Source organism: Dacryopinax primogenitus (genome assembly GCF_000292625.1).
Source record: "Dacryopinax primogenitus strain DJM-731 SS1 chromosome Unknown DACRYscaffold_5, whole genome shotgun sequence".
Taxonomy (NCBI): Eukaryota; Fungi; Basidiomycota; class Dacrymycetes; order Dacrymycetales; family Dacrymycetaceae; genus Dacryopinax; species Dacryopinax primogenitus.
The window spans coordinates 216,907-234,435 of record NW_024467202.1 but is presented as its reverse complement, the minus strand read 5'-3'; the positions used below and the strand labels follow the sequence as shown (position 1 = coordinate 234,435).

Genomic DNA, 17,529 nt, shown 5'->3' with positions numbered 1-17,529 from the left:
ACATGTTATGTCGATGTTTGCGGGTCTGACATTGAATATATCCGCCAACAGCGGCACAAATTGAAACTGCTCATCCAGCAATGTTAACGGCATTACGGCTTCCTCGGGCGATCGCTGATACACCTGAACTATTTGGATAATGATGACTATTTCGAGCGGCTCCTTCTGTGAGCTGGTTGCTTCATTGGAAATGGTGAGAACGTTCCAGTGGAACCGGTACCAGCTCGATAAGGTACCTGTATTATTCGCGAATACCCTTCCTTCATTGACTAATTGACTAGATAGATCCTCAAGAAAGATCACTGGTGAAAGACGGAACCATGGTGCTATCTAGTTTTGGGCTACTCACTCCGTCTTTGGTTTGGGCATCGCCATAAGCAAGACATTCTCCGCCATCCATTCGCCCATGGAGTATACGACCCATCGCTGAACAGCATGCACCCACCAAGGGCACACCTCCCGACTCCCACATCCCACGATTCTGACCACCGCACGGCCATAGCTCTCTGCACCGGGTGTGTCCCAGCTATTCGTCTCATGTACGCCATTGTGTGTCTTCACATTTGCCGTTTGGACATAGTGCACCTGGACGCGCGAGTGGAGCAAGCGTCGCTCGTCGAAGGCGATCGACCGGGCAAGCGTTTGTAGGAAAGATTTGGAGCATGCGTATGCCTCCATGTAGGGCGGAGGGAGCTCGGAGGCGATAGAGCCGATGAAAAGGACGGCCGTGGGACCTGGGAGGGAACGCATGGGGCCGAGAAGGAGGTGCGTAAGACGCAGTGGGAACATGGCGTTCAGCCGTATACCCGATTCGATACTCGAGTAAGGCTGTTCATCAAACCTGCGATTCCTCAGAAAAATCCCATAGATAGAATGAAATAACTTACGGCACAGGTGGAATGGGCATCCCGCCTGCATTATTCACCAACACGGTGATCTCCAGTCCCTCGAGTTCCTTCGCGATCCGTACCCAGTCGACATTCTCCTCCCCTGCATCACCTACGAGGATTCTGACGTCTGTTCCTTTTCCTAGAGCCTGAAGCTCCTTCTTCACACTCGCTAACTTTTCTCTATTCCTTCCATGGATGACGACATTGAAACCCTGTTTGACTAGCTCTCGTGCAACGCCTTTGCCGATGCCGTCGCTTGCGCCAGTGACTAGTGCATAGGATCGCGAAGAGAGGCGATACTCGGTGATCGTGCTCCGCTTTAGGAGATGATTTTGCGCGAATGTGAGAAGAGAGGAGAAATATGGGAGTAAGAGGAGGAGAACAGCCGCCGCGAGAGCGTATTCGATTGCGGTCATCGGCGTTGATCAGGTGCAAGCGCCCCGTGATTGCCCCAAGAGAAGAAGAGGACACGCTTCCGTCTTCCGCACCCTCTCCTCCTCTCCTCCTCAACAATACACATTGTCAGGAGATTGCTTTATATCATAATCGTGAGTCTACGTGTTCTTGATCTCGACAAGGGCGAAAATCATGATGATTGCTGGCAGATCGGTCAACCAGGAGCTCGTCCGTACATATGGAGCCGGATCCTTCAGTCGTGTACAAGCCTCCAGCCTCTGTGGACGCATCTCCGGACATTATAATCAAATCTTCAAACGGCCAGCTCCTTCATGCCCACAATTTTTTCCTCGGTGCAGTGTCCACCGTCTTCCACGGCATGTTCTTCTCCCACGCCAACGAACACACGACCGATGGCGAGCTACCTGTCGTAGAGCTAGCGGAGACGAGCAAAATCCTCGCTACGTTGCTGTCTCTCATCTATCCTGGACCACGGACCCCCCGAAATCATTCAATCTTCTTAACCTACGTCTTGGTATCTGCTGGTAAGTGGTTCTATCACATATGATTCCGTCATAGTGCGTATCTGTAAATTATCTGTGTCGTTTTCATTCTTTGAGGAATGCGATTAACCAATATGCATGATTGAAGAAGTCATGGTGAGCCAATACTATATCTCATCTCGGTTCCTACACGGACGGCCCTCATGATGGGTGCTAATGAGGTAATATTGTCTTATCGCAAGATCGCACTGTGTTATCGATGTTCTAGAACCTCAACATGTGCACGTGCCGAGCAACCCATTCCTCTGTCTCAACCTCATCCCTCACCTGCATCTCACACCATGGCAGATGAGACGAAACTTGTCGTTGTGTACACACCACCTGCCTCAGTCAATGCAGCTCCCGACGTCGCGATCAAATCATCAGATGGATATATTTTGCATGCCCACAAAATCTTCCTCGGTGCCTACTCCACGGTATTCAATGACATGTTCTCGCTCGATGAAGGACACACGCCCAATGGCGAACTCCCGGTCGTAGAGCTCGCAGAAGCAAGCAACATTCTTGTCGCTCTCGTGTCACTCTTCTATCCTGGTCCGAAGACTCCCCCGAGCTCGTTCAGGGTTGTCAAAGGCGTCTTGCTCGCTGCAGAAAAGTACGAGGTTTCATGCGCTGCGGATGCCTATCGCCACTACCTGGTTTCTTTTCTCAGCTCGGCGCCTTGTGAAGTGTACTGTATCTGCGCGGATCTTGGACTCGACCAGGAGAAGGAAGCTGTGATGTACCAAATATACACTCTCACCGAGAAGCAGGCACTGTCCCAGGAAAAGCAGGGTATTCCGGCTCACCGTATATTGGAGATGATCTCGGCTCGAGGTGATAGGACGTCAGCTATCATCACGGAGCTGACCAACATGCTCACATGGAAACAACGTTGCCGCACTTACGGTCGGCCATGGTGTCAGACACGGAGGGCGACTCCTGCTTGGTTCGATCACTGGCAGGATCAAATCCGGCTACAGATCATGGACATACCCATTATTGGCGGCCAATTTACTCTTCCAACCACGCACAAGGATTCGTGCAACGAACCCAACTGTGCGTGTGATAGCTGGGACCGTGACCGGTTTTTTGTGCTCAAAGAACACATGGAAGCCAAATTCCCTCTCAAATCGCCGTATCTTTAGGTCGAAGTGTGGAGTGGATCCACCGGAAAACCTGTATGCATGGTACCATGATGTAGCCCCCTGTAATGCCACATAACATTACAGCCGCCTACGTGTTGGGATCTCCCCGTTGAGTGCTTCCATCACGTCTGATCTCCTCATAGTTTGTGCTTGTAATCTCGTGTCGATTTGATTCATCGAGGAATGCGAAGGAGAGAATACTTTATCTACCTGATGGGCGAATTTATGTCTCTTCTCCTTTACTCGCGCTTTATGTTCGTTTTCTGCGTCAAATCCAGTTGTGGAGGAGTAGCTAAGTATAGGATACGCCCGATTATTCTATGAGCTACACACATTCCGATGATAAGGATTCGACAGCGCGTGGTACTTGTCGGAGCACTTGTGAATAGGATATGTTCTTGCATACCATGATATTCGCAACCGATTTGTTACAATGCCTATCGTCATGTGTTGAGCACAATCGTTAACGACCTACTTACAAGCCGTACACGAAAGTGTACTTCTTGTCGCCGACGCGCACATCTGACCTGTTTTCTTCCTCAAGCTCATCGGCAGTCATGGTTGCAAGCTTCTTTGCCCTCAGCCAGTTGGTGTATCTCAACAGAATGTACACAACGATATAGAGAGCAAACGAAGTGCAAACGAGAATCAGCGTGATCTTCAGGGGATACCGATAGTCAGGGCCATACTGCGGCACGAATAATTCGGAGCCGATGACACCGGAAAGATTGCCCCAGCCGTTGAACGAGATGATGATGACACGCTTCCCAGGTTCCGGAGTGTTACCGGCCAGCCACACAGCGCTCAGCGGTGAGGAGATGAAAGAACCCGAAAGAAGCACGAGCAAGCCTGCATAGCGTCCACCGGTATTTTCCAGGGGAAGCGAAAGCGTTAGAGCAAGACCGATAATGACCAAGACCAAACCGCTGCGAAACGCTCAGGTACTATTATGCGTATGATGAACATAAACATACCCTAGAATGTGGAAAGTACGGTTCTTAAACCTGTCGGACGAGTAAGCGACCAGTAGCAGGACGACTGAGCCGGCAACGTATGGCGGAACAGTCATTAAGTTGGCAAGCGCTCCTGAATACCCTAGACCCTACGACAAGACATCAGTCTCTACATGCCTTCTAACAACAAGACCGACGAACCTTAATGACGACAGGGAAGAAGGTTGAAAGGCCTTGTCCAGCCAGGGTCGACATGATGTTGGCTGCCAAGGTAACCCAAAGCCTCCAATCGATGCAAGCTTCGTAGATATCACGTTTTGTTAGTTTGTAGGTCGAGTCCAAGTTTGCAGCAGCGTCCATGACCATACGTTTATCCGCATATTCGCGCTCCTGGGGCGTCAGGTACCATGCTGTGCCGGGGCCCTTTGCCAACATGAATGGGGCGGCAATGGCCAGGATGATCGGGACGATCCCTTCGATGATGAATAGGTACTGCCAGCCGTACAATGATCCGTGGATTTGAAAAACACCAAAAGCAATCAGTCCTCCAAAAGCCCCAGCGATAGCGAAGAAGCTGTAGAAAAGCGAGAATCGGAAGGCTAGATCGTATCTTGGATAGAAATTTGAGAGGTAGGAGACTGCCGTCGGATAAAACCCGCATTCCGCCGCGCCCATGAGGAGACGGATGGCAATGAGCGAGCCATTACCCTTGACGAAGGCATGACAAATCGTAAGAATGCCCCAAATGCTGCCGATCAACGCGATGAACTTTGTTTGACCCATCTTCTTGCCGAAACCAACAATGATCGGATGAAAAGGGATATAGGTCACGAAGAACAAACTGTTGGCCTGATTGACGGCAGCAGCCGGGATACCGATGTCGGTGCTGAAGTTGTCTGTCTGGGCGTTGCCGAGATTACTCCGATCCAAACCGTTGAAGAGATAGATTGCCGCCAGGAAAGGGATGATCTGTGCCTCTTGGTCAGCTACATGGATTCGGCATTTTGATAGATGAGCACATACGTAGAGATCAAACTTGCGATTCAAGCTATAATGCGCCTTCCTCTCCTCATCCGTGATGGGCATGTAACCACCCTGCCTACTGGTCTCAAGTTCTTTTCGAATAGCCTCAGCTTTCGCCTCGTCGACCCAGAGCATCTCCTCTGCGACATACTTCGCATGGACATCGGATGCAATCACTTCTTGATGGAGATGGACTTCGTCCACAATATGATGGCCGTGAGCAGGCCTCTTCTCGAGGTCCACAACCTCTTGGTGTACGGGAATGTCTTTCTCCGAGTCACTGTGAGACATCGTGCTAAGAGGAGAAAGGCCGGAGGGAGGGAAGAGGACAGCGAATCACAAGCGGACTCGCTGATCTTCTAGCCGAACCATTCCCTGCCTTTTATGCCGGATCCAAGGAGATCTGGCGCATTTGCACCTGCCCCGGACGAAGAACGCGGGGCCCCGCCGTTGATGGTCCCATGCGGGGGCGGGGTAACAGGGTCCCTGCATTCCACGATTACCGACTTTCAATTCAGTCTAGTGAGTGGAGGGCGGCGGCGCATCGGTGAACAAAGAGATGCCTCCACCAAGAACTTACTCCCAATCGAAGTTAAGTGACGTGGCGGGCGATAGCGGTCCGCCTCAAAGCTCTTCTGTTGCATCCTCAATCATGCGCCATGTATTCACTGGACTCGATATGCTTCTTTTGATTGCGGCCAAAGTCTAAATGTGACACGCGGTTACGCGCGGGCCGTGTTAGCCTTTTGCATCAGTTCACGAGGCACCATGCATCGATGCTTCTCCTTGTTCCGTGTCGTCTTCCTCGCACATGAGAATGCACCATGCTGAATGCGTGCTCTATTTTCAAGTAGAAACACCCAAAATAGAAATTGTGGAGGAAATCAGCCAGTCACGATCGGAATTCGTTGCATTTCTCCACATTGTGGATCGACCATTTGAGATACATTGCTCCAAGGGTACGCAAAATGGCGATTGCTTCGGCCGACCTGAATAATACCATGGATGATGTTGGTTTATATATCAGTTCTGCCGCAATGTGCGCCCCTGAACCGCCTGACCCCGCACACGGTTGCCAAGCCGCATCATGGGAGACGTCGCTGCTGAACCTTTGGCCTCATTCCAGGGGCTACCACCGTTCCCCGACAATATCCCCACTGCACCTCTCGTGACGCTCTCTTTGGCCAAGCTACAGGCCAACGACCCACAGGAAGTTGCAGAGTTCTTCAAAATTGGCAAGGGGCTTGGTTTCTTCTACCTCGATCTGCGTGGATGTGACAACGGGAGACAATTGCTCCATGATGCCGAGGCACTGCTGGAACTGCAGAAGCAGTACTTTGACCTGCCACTTGAAGAGAAGCGCATCTCGGATCGGGAGACCGTCCCCGGCAGCGACGGCTTCTTCGGATGGAAAGCGCTCGGAACACTTGCTGTTGATAAGACAGGCAAGACTGATCGGAACGAGCAGCTGACTGTGAGTGCCGAGCGAATAAGGTGACGGAGGACTGATGCGGATATTGTGCAGGTGAAAAAAGATGATATCGTCGGAAATACGGCTCCGCTTCCCGTCCCCGAGCTCATTAGGAACAACATGCCACTCCTCAAGTCCTTCGCCACCAATGCCTTCGATATCGTGCAAGTGATGCTGACCCACCTGAACGACCAGCTCGAGCTGGCCCCAGGGACGCTCCCGAACATGCACAGGCTGTACGAAGAGTCAGGCGACCACGTGCGCATGCTCAAGGCTCCTCCGGCACCTGGTGAGCCCTCGCTGAGTGCAGGACCGCACACGGACTTTGGAAGCTTGACGGTCCTATTTAATTGGCTCGGCGGGCTGCAGGTCGTCCTCCCGGGAGCGAGCAAGGAGTGGGTGTATGTGCGTCCTGTGCCCGGGTGCGCGATTGTGAACCTCGGCGATGCGCTGGTCAAGTTCACAGCGGGGTTGCTGCGGTCGAATATCCATCGCGTGATGAGCCCCCCTGGGAACCAGGCAAGCCTCGTCCGATATTCTTTGGTCTACTTTAGCAGGCCGGAGAACGCGGTAGTGTTGAAGCAGATCAAAGGAGGATTGATCGATAATCAGCCAATATCGGAGGAACCACAAGAAGAGTTCACGGCCAAGCAGTGGTTCTTGAGGAGAGCGCATCTCAACAAGAAGAACGACGTGAGTTCGACGTTCTGAAATCGAGATTTCGTTTGCTGACAAGCTTCTCTAGAACTGGAAGCCCGAGAATTGGGCGAAGAGTCGTGGTACAGAAATGGGTCGAGGAGATTGAGTCACGCGTTGGAGGTTGGTCGATGTATCAGTATGCGTATTTTCGTATGTAAAGTCTATGAAATGGTGTATCATTTCATTACGTACCGAGTCACCATTGGTTTCAGCAAAGTGGCTCGTCACGTCCTCTTCCTCTATATGCTGTTCATCGAGTGAGCATAATGTTGATCCATCCCTATGAATTTACGCTGGCATGGACGGCCAATGATAGAGAATTGTAAAAGTAAAAGCCGTGAAACAAAGTAACGTGAATTGGCGTTGGACTTGTACCCTGCCAAGGGACGTCAGGGATGAGCGCCCGTGATTGGCCAAGAGAAGACGGCGGTCGCCCTGCCGCCGTTCTCCTGGACTGAAAAAAAAAACGCCGGTCTCTGCATTGTCCGTCGCCTCCTTCCCCTCCTTTTCAATTCATCTTAGGCTGGTCAAATTCTCAACTCTAATTTTTGTTAAAGACTTACTTGAAGGCAGCTCACAATATCTCATGTCCTTATGATCGGCTCAACCTACGCACGCGCCGTTGCGTGTCCACCTCGCAGCAACTTTTCGCGTCTGCTCCGATGTCGGACATTCTCTGCTCAACCAGCACCCGCACCGAGGTCTGAATTGGCAACAGAGCCAGTACGCAGGAAAAGCGCTGAACCTGAGGTGAACTCAGCTATGCGCTCTCTCTTCCGCCGCACCGCTCAGCCCGTGGCGATCCTAACCAGCCGCCATGCACCATCTTCTTCTACTCCTACTTCCTCTCAAACACCCGCCGCCAACCTCGAAGAATATTATCATGGCGCTACCCTCTCCTCCTTTACCTCTATCTCCCTCTCCCCCCTCCCGCTCGTGGCGTTCTCCCTCCACCTCCCTTCTCGAGCAGCGCAAGCAATCCAGCACGCACTCACCTCCGGCATCTACCCCTGTCCCAGTGTGGTAGTCAACATCCTGTCTGCTTCTCAAGCCGCTATAGGACGACATTTCTCGCGGCCCGATCTGTGGCCAAATCCATGGGAGATGCACAACCACGACCTGACAGAGGAAGGGATCCCTTTGTTCCCTGACAGTCTGGGCGCTGTCAGCTGCGCACCCCTCACGGGCTTTGGGCTTGATCGGGATGGGTTGAAGAGGATGGGTATAAACGTTCCTCAGGGAATGACATATGACTCGGAGGAGACCACGAGCGAGATATTCATCGCCCAGGTGATAAGGGTTGAGCTGGAGAACACGCCTGGCACGTTGCCACTGCTCTATCACGAGAGGGTGTTCAAGACTATTGCGGAGGACATTGTGGAGGGAGACTTGAAGCTGCCGCCGCCCGTCCCGCGAGAGCGAGCGAAGGCTTGACCTAGTAAATGGATCGGTTAATGGCGAAACAAAGCCTATCCATGCATGAGGCACATAGGCTGATGGTGGGTAGTTATACAATGTAAAATGATCGAAAAATCAGCCTTTTATATTTTAACATAACTGAACAGGTTGCCGAGGTCGACCCACTGCCTTCCGCATTTCTCGAGATGCTTGTGTACGATGCCCACCATCTCATCTAGTAACTGGTGGTTAGAGGTTAGCAACGCCTTGACCTCATCTGGAACAGGTCAATGTCGAGTTGGAAAAGAGGGAGGACATGACCTACCAAGCCGGGAAGTGTTCTTGCACTTCGCCTCCGCCTTCTTCCCATCCAGCAGTGAACTGTAGAACAAAATCTGGTGGTATAACATGAGGTCGGTATATTCGAAAGCCATGTTGCCGCGACAGCCTGGCCGCATGCACCTTCTCCCGTACACGCCCATGCTCCTGGTTCGGTTCCCACAAGTCGGATCATCGCAGATCATCCAACCGTCATAGTACTTGCTAATGTGGTCGCGAATGGCTCTGTCGAGCTGTACCTGGAGGCTTGCTGACTGGATCGGTGCGGAACAGGCGGGGCATTTAGGCCCATCCACGTGAAGGATGCAATCCTATCAATGAGATGAGTATTCTGATTAGAAGACAAGCGTGTGAACAGCATACATTCTTCTCCGCCATGGAGCCAAACATAAAGGAAGCCTCGCACTTGCGGCATCGGATGAGCAATGCATCAACATCCTTGAAGCGCTCCTTGTCAGGTATTTGGGAATCCAGAGTACCGAACAGCGGCTCATCCGTCTGGTTACTCAGACTGCTGCTATATCGCGAAGGGTCCAGTCCCAGGCATTCTGCCAATCTTGCACGATCGGTCCCTTCGATGGGCTCGCAGAGACGCTCGATGGGTGGCAGAATCTGCTGCGACAGGTAGTGAAGGTAGTCTACAGACATGAACATCAATGATCTTCACCGTCCCAAGATCGCTTACCAATATGTAACCCGCTGTTAACCTTCCTTAACTCATCAGGATGATGGGCATGATCGGCTTGAGCCGTCCGGGAGGTCTGTCCATCGTCGCCGAGGCAGAAAATGTAAGGGATAACATCCCCACCACGAGCGCTGTTCCCACGCGCTTTCATACGGAGGGCTACCTGCACATGAGGTTGGCTCTTTGCATCAGGATAATCTTCTGGATTCTTCCCAAGGCGTTTGAAAATAATGAACTCGTCCATGTCGATTTTGCCAGCCTTGACATCTTCGCCGATCTTCGTGAGATACTCGTGAATGCGCTCGACCACAATTTCTGTGGCCTCTCCAGAAAGGATGAATTCTAGGACAGCCCTGGGCGAAGGGTGAGACGGGAAAGTACCGCATGTATAACAACTGTGCTCACTGAGAGACTGTTTTGGAAAGGGCACAATATTCACGGCGCTTCATGTCAAGACCTTTCACTTCGGTCGATGTTGTGCCGTCCTCCTCAACCTTCAAAGCGGCATATTTCTTCTTCTGTAGGAGAAGTAAACGCTGGAAAACACCATCGAGGTCTATCTCCAAGAGTTTGTATCGTTCATTGACGTGTTTCTTGAAGTCATTCGCGATCTTCTTGGCTTCCTCCAGGTCAGACACATTCGAGTTGACAAATACGGAGTCGGTATCACCATAGACGACCTGCCGGAGAATCAGACTGCTTAACTCACGCGGATGGAGCGGTTCTCACATCTAATTGTAAACTTTCCGCAAGTTCTCGAGTATGCGTCAGGATCTCACGACCCTTGAAAGTGGTTAAAGCAGCCAGGGGTCGAGCATAGAAGCGAGAGTACTCGAAGCCGAGGCAACCGTACATCGAATTCGCGGTCAACTTCAGGGCTTTTTGCCGAATATCATATTGTTGGAGTTTTGCCTTCGAAGCAGATTTGTCCTTCATCAGATTCTTCACTTGTCTCCGTCTGTTGACTAAGGTGGCAATGAGACGGGGAAGTACTCCTTGTGCGATATCGGTGGCTGGAGTGTCAGGAATTTTCTCTTCTTCACCCTGCTGAGAACATTAACCACGACATACAATTCAATCAATCAACTGCTGACCTCCACTTGTTCAGGTTGCTCAATGGTGGTGAAGTCGATGTTGTACTCCTGGATGATGCTCGGGTACAGACTGTTGAAGTCCATAACCAGGATGTATTTATCCCACAATCCACGCTTCGGTTCGAAGACGAGACCACCTTTGTACTTATCCTTCTTCTTGCCAGCCGCCGGCACACCCCCTTCCAGCTCTTCTGTCTCTGCTTTTGCAGCAGCATTTGCAGTTTTCTTCCCCCACATCTTATCGGGAACGATGTATTTGAGACGGTGGAATTCGTGAAGAAGAATGTACTCGTTCCTCTCTGCTCGGCCACCGTTGAGAGTTTTATTCCTGAAAATACGTCAGGTACAATGCTCAGGTCCCATAGGACGGATGCTTACCATGAGTTTCCAGCTAGATTTGTGAGCTGGCGTGTCAAAGGTAAGATTTGTACCCTTGCTGCTATTGCCATTTGGAAAAAGGTGTCCATCTCGCAGTGGCGTACAAAATGCAGAAGTCGGTCAGGTGTATTGACCGTACTATCCAGGTACGATGCTGTGTCGTCAGGATCGATGTCTTCCCTTTGTATTTTGAGCTGTCCTTGACACATCTCTGTGAGAGACCATGTTGTAGAGGTAATCATGCTCTTCGCGCCATCACTGGCAAGATCGCACAAGAGACGCCCATTGAGGAATTTGATGTTCATGCCTTGACGAGAGATGTTAGGCCACTTCGCGCGTCGGAACCGCCCAATGCGTGAGAAGTGCTCCGTCTTCAGCTCCCGCAGACGATGGAGAAGAATATCTAATGAAACTCCCAAGAAATCATGCCCAACAACGATGTCAGGATCGTATCGATGGATGGTGGCGAGAAGATTTCCAAGAAGCATACGCTCATTCTTCATTGTCATGATCTTGGACTTCTCAGTGCGAGCTTTGTTCTCGAACCCGGCTGGAAATCGGTCCAAGGGACGGACAATGGTGTGGAGCGAGGATGGAACTTGCTCCGGCGGCGCGTTATCATCAATATTCACTGCTTCATGTCAGTACAAACGATCTGCCCGCATCGGAGGAACCTGCCATTCTCCCATGTCCTTAGGGATGCGCAAACAATCTCACGCTTGTTTTCCTTGTGATTCACGATGGTTCGTAAACTGATGCTCATCATGGTCAAGGGTGGAACGTCTCTGGGTGCAGAGGCGTCCGTGTCAGAGAACAGGTTGACATCCTTCGGGTTTGATACGACGACTTCTAGCTTGCACCATGAGATCTAAATGGCGAGCCTCAGTCACCGAGGCGGAGTCGTCATAGAGCAACTTACTCCTGTGTCGCTGACTGTCGGCTCCTTAATTTGTAACCAACAGGGCCCCATTATCTTGCGTTTGAGTACGAGGAGCTCGAATGCGCTGGTACTCGTTCCAAAGACGCGACTGAAAGAGGGACCAGAAATATCATTGGGTAGTTGAGGTTCTGGAATGTGTTGGTATCGGGTATGGGAGAGAACAGAGACGAATATTTGTACATACCGCCAAAGCCATAGACCACCTTCATCCATTCGGTTTCCTCAGTAGGGACGTCTGTTTCACCAAAGGCATAGCGGCGTTTCACAAACTTGGCTCTCCATTTCTGGATGCCTGCTTTGCGTCGGACGTGATCGAAGTCCTGAAACACTTCTGCGTTTGTGGGAATCTCATCGGTCTCGGCACCATCTTCTGTTCATGCTTCAGCATATTTCGGGACAATGAATAACTGCGCATACCCATTTTTCTGTGCCGCTTGAGCACAAAGATGTTCCGTTCAATATTCTCGATCGCAACGCAGCAGCTGACCCATTTGCCGGTGACCTTGTCCACAACCTTTCCGACAAAATATACTTTTCCGTCGTTCTCGAGATAATCCAACCAAAAGAAGCGCAGAGATCCATCGTCTTCCAAAGCAGATACTTTGCTGCCTGCAGATCCGCTCATGGCTGTTGACCCGATAGTGTCGTCGGATTCTGATTTCACGTTGAGTTTATCCTGCACCGATAGCCAGGAGGGGAAAGCCGGCTCCTTTTTCAATGGTCGAGGCAGGTTGTCTGCTGGTTTCAAAGGGGAGATGCGGGACTCTGAAGCGGCCTCAGCAATAGGCAACTTAGGAGAAACAGACTTACCTTTATGTTCCTGCTTGACAATCGCAGGTGCTTCATCTACCAGCATGTCATCCTGGTAGAAATTGTCGTAAAAGGAGTCGTCGTCAGGCATAGTCAGATCGTGTAGCTTGCTCGTGACGGCGGCTTGTTGAAGCCGGGCTTTCTTGGCGGGACTGCCGAAATTCTCCAGCTCGCTTGTGAAATCATTGCCCCAGGAATCCGCAGCATTGTCGCTTGACGGATGGGTGGCCCGTCGATTGATGGCCCCAGTACTACGGCTGGGGATATCGCTGTAAGGGTCGATTGGGTCAGAAGAGGATGCGATGACATGAGGCGGTCGTCGATGAGCAGTGAAATTTGTTGGAGCTGCGTGAGCTGCAGACTTCCTCTTCTGAGGACGACCTCGTGAGGCGCTAGCTGGAGTCGTCTCCATTGATTTCATCAGGGATGCCATGAAGTCAGACTCCTTTTCTGCGTTGATCACTGGGCGGTACGCGCTGATGTCGGGCGTCGCATCCACATCTGGGCGAGGCCGCATCTCTTTCTTTTCTTTCTTCTTCTTGGCCTTGTCTTTGTGTCTGAGGTCTGCTCACATATGTTAACCAAAACCTAAATGCGCATGATTGCCGGAACTCGCCATAGTCCTCTTCCGAATCTTCTTCGTGACCATCGCCATCCCGCTCCCAATCATCCATCCCGTTGTCAGCGTATCCACCCCCATCATCATCCTCAATGAAATCATCTCTCTGGAGTCGACCTTTTACAACGGCTTTGTACTGCTCCTCGTCGAGTTCATCGTAGAGGTTGCCGTCATCACCCGCCTCTGCTTCCTATGTAACGCGTTAAATAAGGGCCGGTCAAGCAACAATGACCAACATACTCGATATTGTTTTGAGCGTGCCAATCCTTGACGAGCAGCCTTTAACTCTGCTAGCCGATCTGTTGTTTTCGCCCGAGAAGACATTGTTTCCAAGAGCACTCCAAAAGTGTGAGGAGGATAGAACGAGCACAAAGACGCGTCGTGACACTGAGGCGCGTCGCGTTACATTACTCCGGGCCGTTCGGCTCCGGTATAAAACACGTGCGAGTGTCCTCAGTTGACCGTCGATCTGATCTGTGCCACGGCTCCCCCCCCTTGTCCGCACTTTTGCAGGCCTCCCATTGGGCCAAACGGAGAATTCACGGCTCCGACGGAGGCACAGCCACTGCACAACCACATCACGCTGGCGTCCTTGGGACCAAAAAATAATATTTTCTGGCATTGTGATTTATTTCAAATATGTAAATGCTATGTTGATGTTAAGAGTCGATTTCATTCCCAACTTGTTCGAGGGGAAATCATCTCCGAATGATTATTATTTTCGATGTTAGGGTTCTCGAGTTCGACTTCGCCGTTTTCGCGAGCGGCGGACCCTAAGTGCGGACAAGGGGGGGAGAGGTGGTGCAGTTGTCGATCTGTGCACGACTATTCGAACCTCGTTGGGTATGATGAAGCTAATCTCAGATGATTATCTTCTGACAGTGCACAGAGAGTTTGCGATGCCCTCGTCATTATTTCTGCTCCCCCCTTGCTTGAGGACACAGTAGACGTGGTTCTCAAATCGTCGGATGGTGTTGACTTCCGTGTGCACAAAATGTTCCTCGCCATAGCATCAACCGCATTCGAAAGTACATTTCTACTTCCCTCAAATCCTCAAGGTGAAACCGAGTCGACTCTTCCGTCTGTATCCCTGGTCGAAATAGCAGAAGTCATCGCTCTGATACTGGCGTATATCTATCCTATCAAACGACCGTCTCGTCCGTCCCTTGCACTTCTCAAAGGCGCTCTTCGAGCGGCCCACAAATATGACATGCAACCGGTCCTCTCTGGTCTCCGCCCACATCTGCTTCATCAAGACTTTTTACGATATGACCCGATTGGCGTCTACGGCATTGCAAGCACTCTTGGTTTCAAGGAGGAGGCACGCGTGGTATACGAGAGCAGCCTCAAGCTCCCCTTGGAGGACCTATTTAATTGTGATGGCAGCAGTGGGGACGATTTGTCGGGAAGAAGCCTTTCCCTTCTCCTCAAACATCGGCAGGAGGTCAGCAAGGAAATGTATACCGTTGTGTACATCACTTTTGACAGCAAGGACATGTGGCAAGAATATGGAATACCCATCTGCCAAAAGTGCAATGATCTCTTCAATTGGGTCACTGCCTGGGAGCAGTCCGTACGACGGGACGTTGAACAACTGCCGTGCACAGAACAATCCTTCTCCAATTCGTATTTGGCCCACTTCCACTGGGTCGCTCCGGGGTGTCCTTGTGACCCGATGCAAGTCAGTCCGGCTTGGGACGCACAGGATTTTCTTCGACTGAAAACAGAGGTCGACAAAGAATTTCGAGACGCACTAGAGAAGGTTGATTGGAAGATGTCGGCTCCATTTTGATGGATTTGCTATGCAGCCGTTTCACCCAGATGGCAAAAGGACAAGTGCATGGGTATCGGACACTGTGTGCAACAATGACACTGTAGACTGCCTCTCAGAACGGGGGACCAGGGAAGATTCGGCGCGAATAAGGTGGATGTGCAAGTACTCATGTTATCACCATGATGCATAATGCATGTGCTACATGAATGGGACGGCATTCCCAATGCCATAGATGTCATGACCCGATACCCCGCAGCTGCCGCTCCCTCCTGAATGGGCGCTCTCAGATGTTTGATGGGTACAACATAATCCTAACAGATGCACCAAATGCCTTGGGGGGGAGATTGGAGCGGAACTTGCCCTTGACAACACCGGAGTTGCCGTGCGGACGAGTTACACGCCTAATATAATGGTAAGGATACGAGAACGATTTCCTAAACGAATTTCACGTACCCCCAAATGATGCGAATCTTGGACCCACGGACCTCCTTTTGTGCCTTGTAGACGTAGGCAACACGCTGGAAGGAACATCAGTACGTAGGCAGCAGTTCCAGTATAAGAGACGCACCTTGCCAAGGTAGAACTGAGCATCCTCCTTGTTGGTGACACCCTCGATCTGAAGTAGGGAGGTATTGGGCCGGGAGTTGCGCTTTGCGCGCTTGTGCCCGAGGACACGGCCCTTACTGTATAGTCTACGCAAATGAATCAGCCTGATATTCATTGTCGAGGTCGGCGTCTGGGGTGCCTAGACAGCGCCTCCCTCAACTGCATCCACTCTCGTCCTCTTCCATCCACCCTATCCATCGGTCCCTTCTCACAATATACCCCACCACTGTTTGTCTAGGCATCCCAGAGACACATGAGAGCGTGCTCACCTTGTGGAAACCATCGTGTCGATCGGTGGGCGAGTGAGTGTCGGCTGTCGTGTTGGTATGGTAGACTTTTTGGACAACGAGAAGCCTACCCAATCCGGAGCCAATTTCAAGGGGCTGTGCCAAAGACCAGCGGAAATGAATTCCTCCGCTAGTTTTTCCGAGGTAACGAAATGATCATCATTAGACTTTGCGATATTGTGGAACAGGTATTGTCTGTGGACAGGGTTAGAGAACAACAATAAGTCTCGCTGCATAATATGGGAGGCGAGTAGACTCGAATGCGAAACCCGTCGCTGCAACATCCTTAAATATCATTAGTTTTTCTGGCCCTTAGTAGGGGATGGGGTATCAGTTACGGCTCCCGACCTAGTGCTAAGGTACATATGCGTTCTCATACGACATTGATCTCGCGGCTGTCGAGCAAACACGTTGCATCGATTATCGATAATGTGGACCACGTGCCTCCCTTGTTAGGGCATCCTGTTGACTAAAACGCGATTTCATCATTGGTCATACATCGGCAAAAGAAGAAAGGGGTTGTGAACGTCAGCAATCATATTGATGGATAGCGAGACCAGGTCGTTCAGGAGGGCCATTGTGAGACATGTGAGATGGAACGAGAAATGTGGTTGGGAGTATGATCAGAGCAAGCGTTGAGCATTCGTGAAACAACTGATATGACGAGCGAGTAGTGAAGGTGTCATATGGGTAACAGACTGTGAGAGCGATTCGGCAAGACTTCTAATAGACAGAGCCCTCGGGTGGTTGAGGCAGCTTCCTGTTGGTAGGAGAGGCCATCTCCCTGCGGGACGCATCAACAAATTTCCCACAAAGCGGACAGTAGGTACGCACTTCCGCATCTCGACAAGCACAGTCTCTATGGTATAATTGCGCCTCCAGTGGGCGAGCACACCGATCTTCCCAGCCTCGACCTAAAAGATAGTCAGCCTCAGCACGAGGAACACAGAAGGGTGTCCGTCATACTTGACCGTTTGCAGCAACGAAAGGAAGGTTCACGCGGGAGAGGAAAGAGATGCGTGGAGGTGAGTCGGGGTATGAGTCGTCACAGTGAATCTTCAGACTGTAGATCCTGTTCTCATGAACAGTCTGGGAAGGCGGTCAATACATCAGGAACTAAGTGAATATAACACATAGGCATACATGACCGGGCCCGATGATGGTCCCGTTCCAGTTCGACATGGTGATGTCGTCGCCATCCTCGAGACCATAAGAGCATGAGCCATCACCGATACCCTTCTCGCCCTTCTCGAGCTCTTCAAGCAGACGAAAATTGCGTGGAACTGCGGTGCGAGAAAGAATAGGCCATTAGATAGGCATATGGCGGACATCGAATGCACAACACACCAACAGCCATGACAAATCTACAAGATCAAGTTGGTTACAGGAGTGAGATGCAACGGACAGCCAGATGAGGTGGCGATGATGATGATGGAATGGAAGGGCCGACCGGAGAAACGGGAGCAATAGACGCAGT

General features: G+C 51.1%; 8 protein-coding genes across 8 annotated transcripts; 3 read left to right on the top strand and 5 right to left on the bottom strand.

Annotated features, from left to right (window-relative positions):
- Nucleotides 1–345: 345 nt before the first annotated feature.
- Nucleotides 346–1,306, bottom strand: DACRYDRAFT_105669 (NADP-binding protein; the record flags this gene model as incomplete). Its single annotated transcript, XM_040768128.1, has 2 exons — nt 346–841; nt 888–1,306. 2 exons carry the CDS (start codon nt 1,304–1,306, stop codon nt 346–348), a joined length of 915 nt encoding a protein of 304 aa, XP_040630402.1.
- A 218-nt stretch (nt 1,307–1,524) lies between these two features.
- DACRYDRAFT_105668 (uncharacterized protein) lies at nt 1,525–2,976 on the top strand (the record flags this gene model as incomplete). Its single annotated transcript, XM_040768127.1, has 2 exons — nt 1,525–1,831; nt 2,138–2,976. 2 exons carry the CDS (start codon nt 1,525–1,527, stop codon nt 2,974–2,976), a joined length of 1,146 nt encoding a protein of 381 aa, XP_040630401.1.
- Nucleotides 2,977–3,451: 475 nt separating this feature from the next.
- Nucleotides 3,452–5,015, bottom strand: DACRYDRAFT_49423 (MFS general substrate transporter; the record flags this gene model as incomplete). Its single annotated transcript, XM_040774897.1, has 3 exons — nt 3,452–3,902; nt 3,951–4,078; nt 4,131–5,015. The coding sequence occupies 3 exons, from the start codon at nt 5,013–5,015 to the stop codon at nt 3,452–3,454; spliced, it is 1,464 nt and encodes a 487-aa protein (XP_040630400.1).
- A 1,024-nt stretch (nt 5,016–6,039) lies between these two features.
- Nucleotides 6,040–8,622, top strand: DACRYDRAFT_99149 (Clavaminate synthase-like protein; the record flags this gene model as incomplete). Its single annotated transcript, XM_040777569.1, has 4 exons — nt 6,040–6,426; nt 6,478–7,116; nt 7,169–7,202; nt 7,811–8,622. The coding sequence occupies 4 exons, from the start codon at nt 6,040–6,042 to the stop codon at nt 8,554–8,556; spliced, it is 1,806 nt and encodes a 601-aa protein (XP_040630399.1). The 3' UTR covers nt 8,557–8,622.
- A 2-nt stretch (nt 8,623–8,624) lies between these two features.
- DACRYDRAFT_77124 (DNA polymerase alpha catalytic subunit) lies at nt 8,625–13,560 on the bottom strand. The gene is given in 14 exon segments (XM_040776250.1): nt 8,625–8,797; nt 8,846–9,170; nt 9,223–9,497; nt 9,545–9,897; nt 9,950–10,224; nt 10,274–10,588; nt 10,639–10,966; nt 11,017–11,647; nt 11,665–11,884; nt 11,936–12,084; nt 12,141–12,326; nt 12,365–12,935; nt 13,074–13,323; nt 13,355–13,560. 14 exon segments carry the CDS (start codon nt 13,438–13,440, stop codon nt 8,664–8,666), a joined length of 4,098 nt encoding a protein of 1,365 aa, XP_040630398.1. The 5' UTR covers nt 13,441–13,560; the 3' UTR covers nt 8,625–8,663.
- Nucleotides 13,561–14,301: 741 nt separating this feature from the next.
- Nucleotides 14,302–14,739, top strand: DACRYDRAFT_29876 (uncharacterized protein; the record flags this gene model as incomplete). Its single annotated transcript, XM_040774327.1, has 1 exon — nt 14,302–14,739. A coding segment is annotated over one exon (438 nt), but the record flags the coding sequence as incomplete, so codon positions are not given.
- Nucleotides 14,740–15,442: 703 nt separating this feature from the next.
- On the bottom strand, nt 15,443–15,880 carry DACRYDRAFT_49264 (ribosomal protein L35Ae; the record flags this gene model as incomplete). The annotated part of the gene is made up of 3 exons (XM_040774889.1): nt 15,443–15,560; nt 15,613–15,677; nt 15,728–15,880. 3 exons carry the CDS (start codon nt 15,878–15,880, stop codon nt 15,443–15,445), a joined length of 336 nt encoding a protein of 111 aa, XP_040630396.1.
- Nucleotides 15,881–16,529: 649 nt separating this feature from the next.
- DACRYDRAFT_21070 (UBC-like protein) lies at nt 16,530–17,437 on the bottom strand. The gene is made up of 5 exons (XM_040772217.1): nt 17,400–17,437; nt 17,196–17,335; nt 17,019–17,141; nt 16,887–16,966; nt 16,530–16,836 (listed from the first exon to the last, which is right to left on the bottom strand). Exons 1-5 carry the CDS (start codon nt 17,407–17,409, stop codon nt 16,776–16,778), a joined length of 414 nt encoding a protein of 137 aa, XP_040630395.1. The 5' UTR covers nt 17,410–17,437; the 3' UTR covers nt 16,530–16,775.
- Nucleotides 17,438–17,529: the final 92 nt, after the last annotated feature.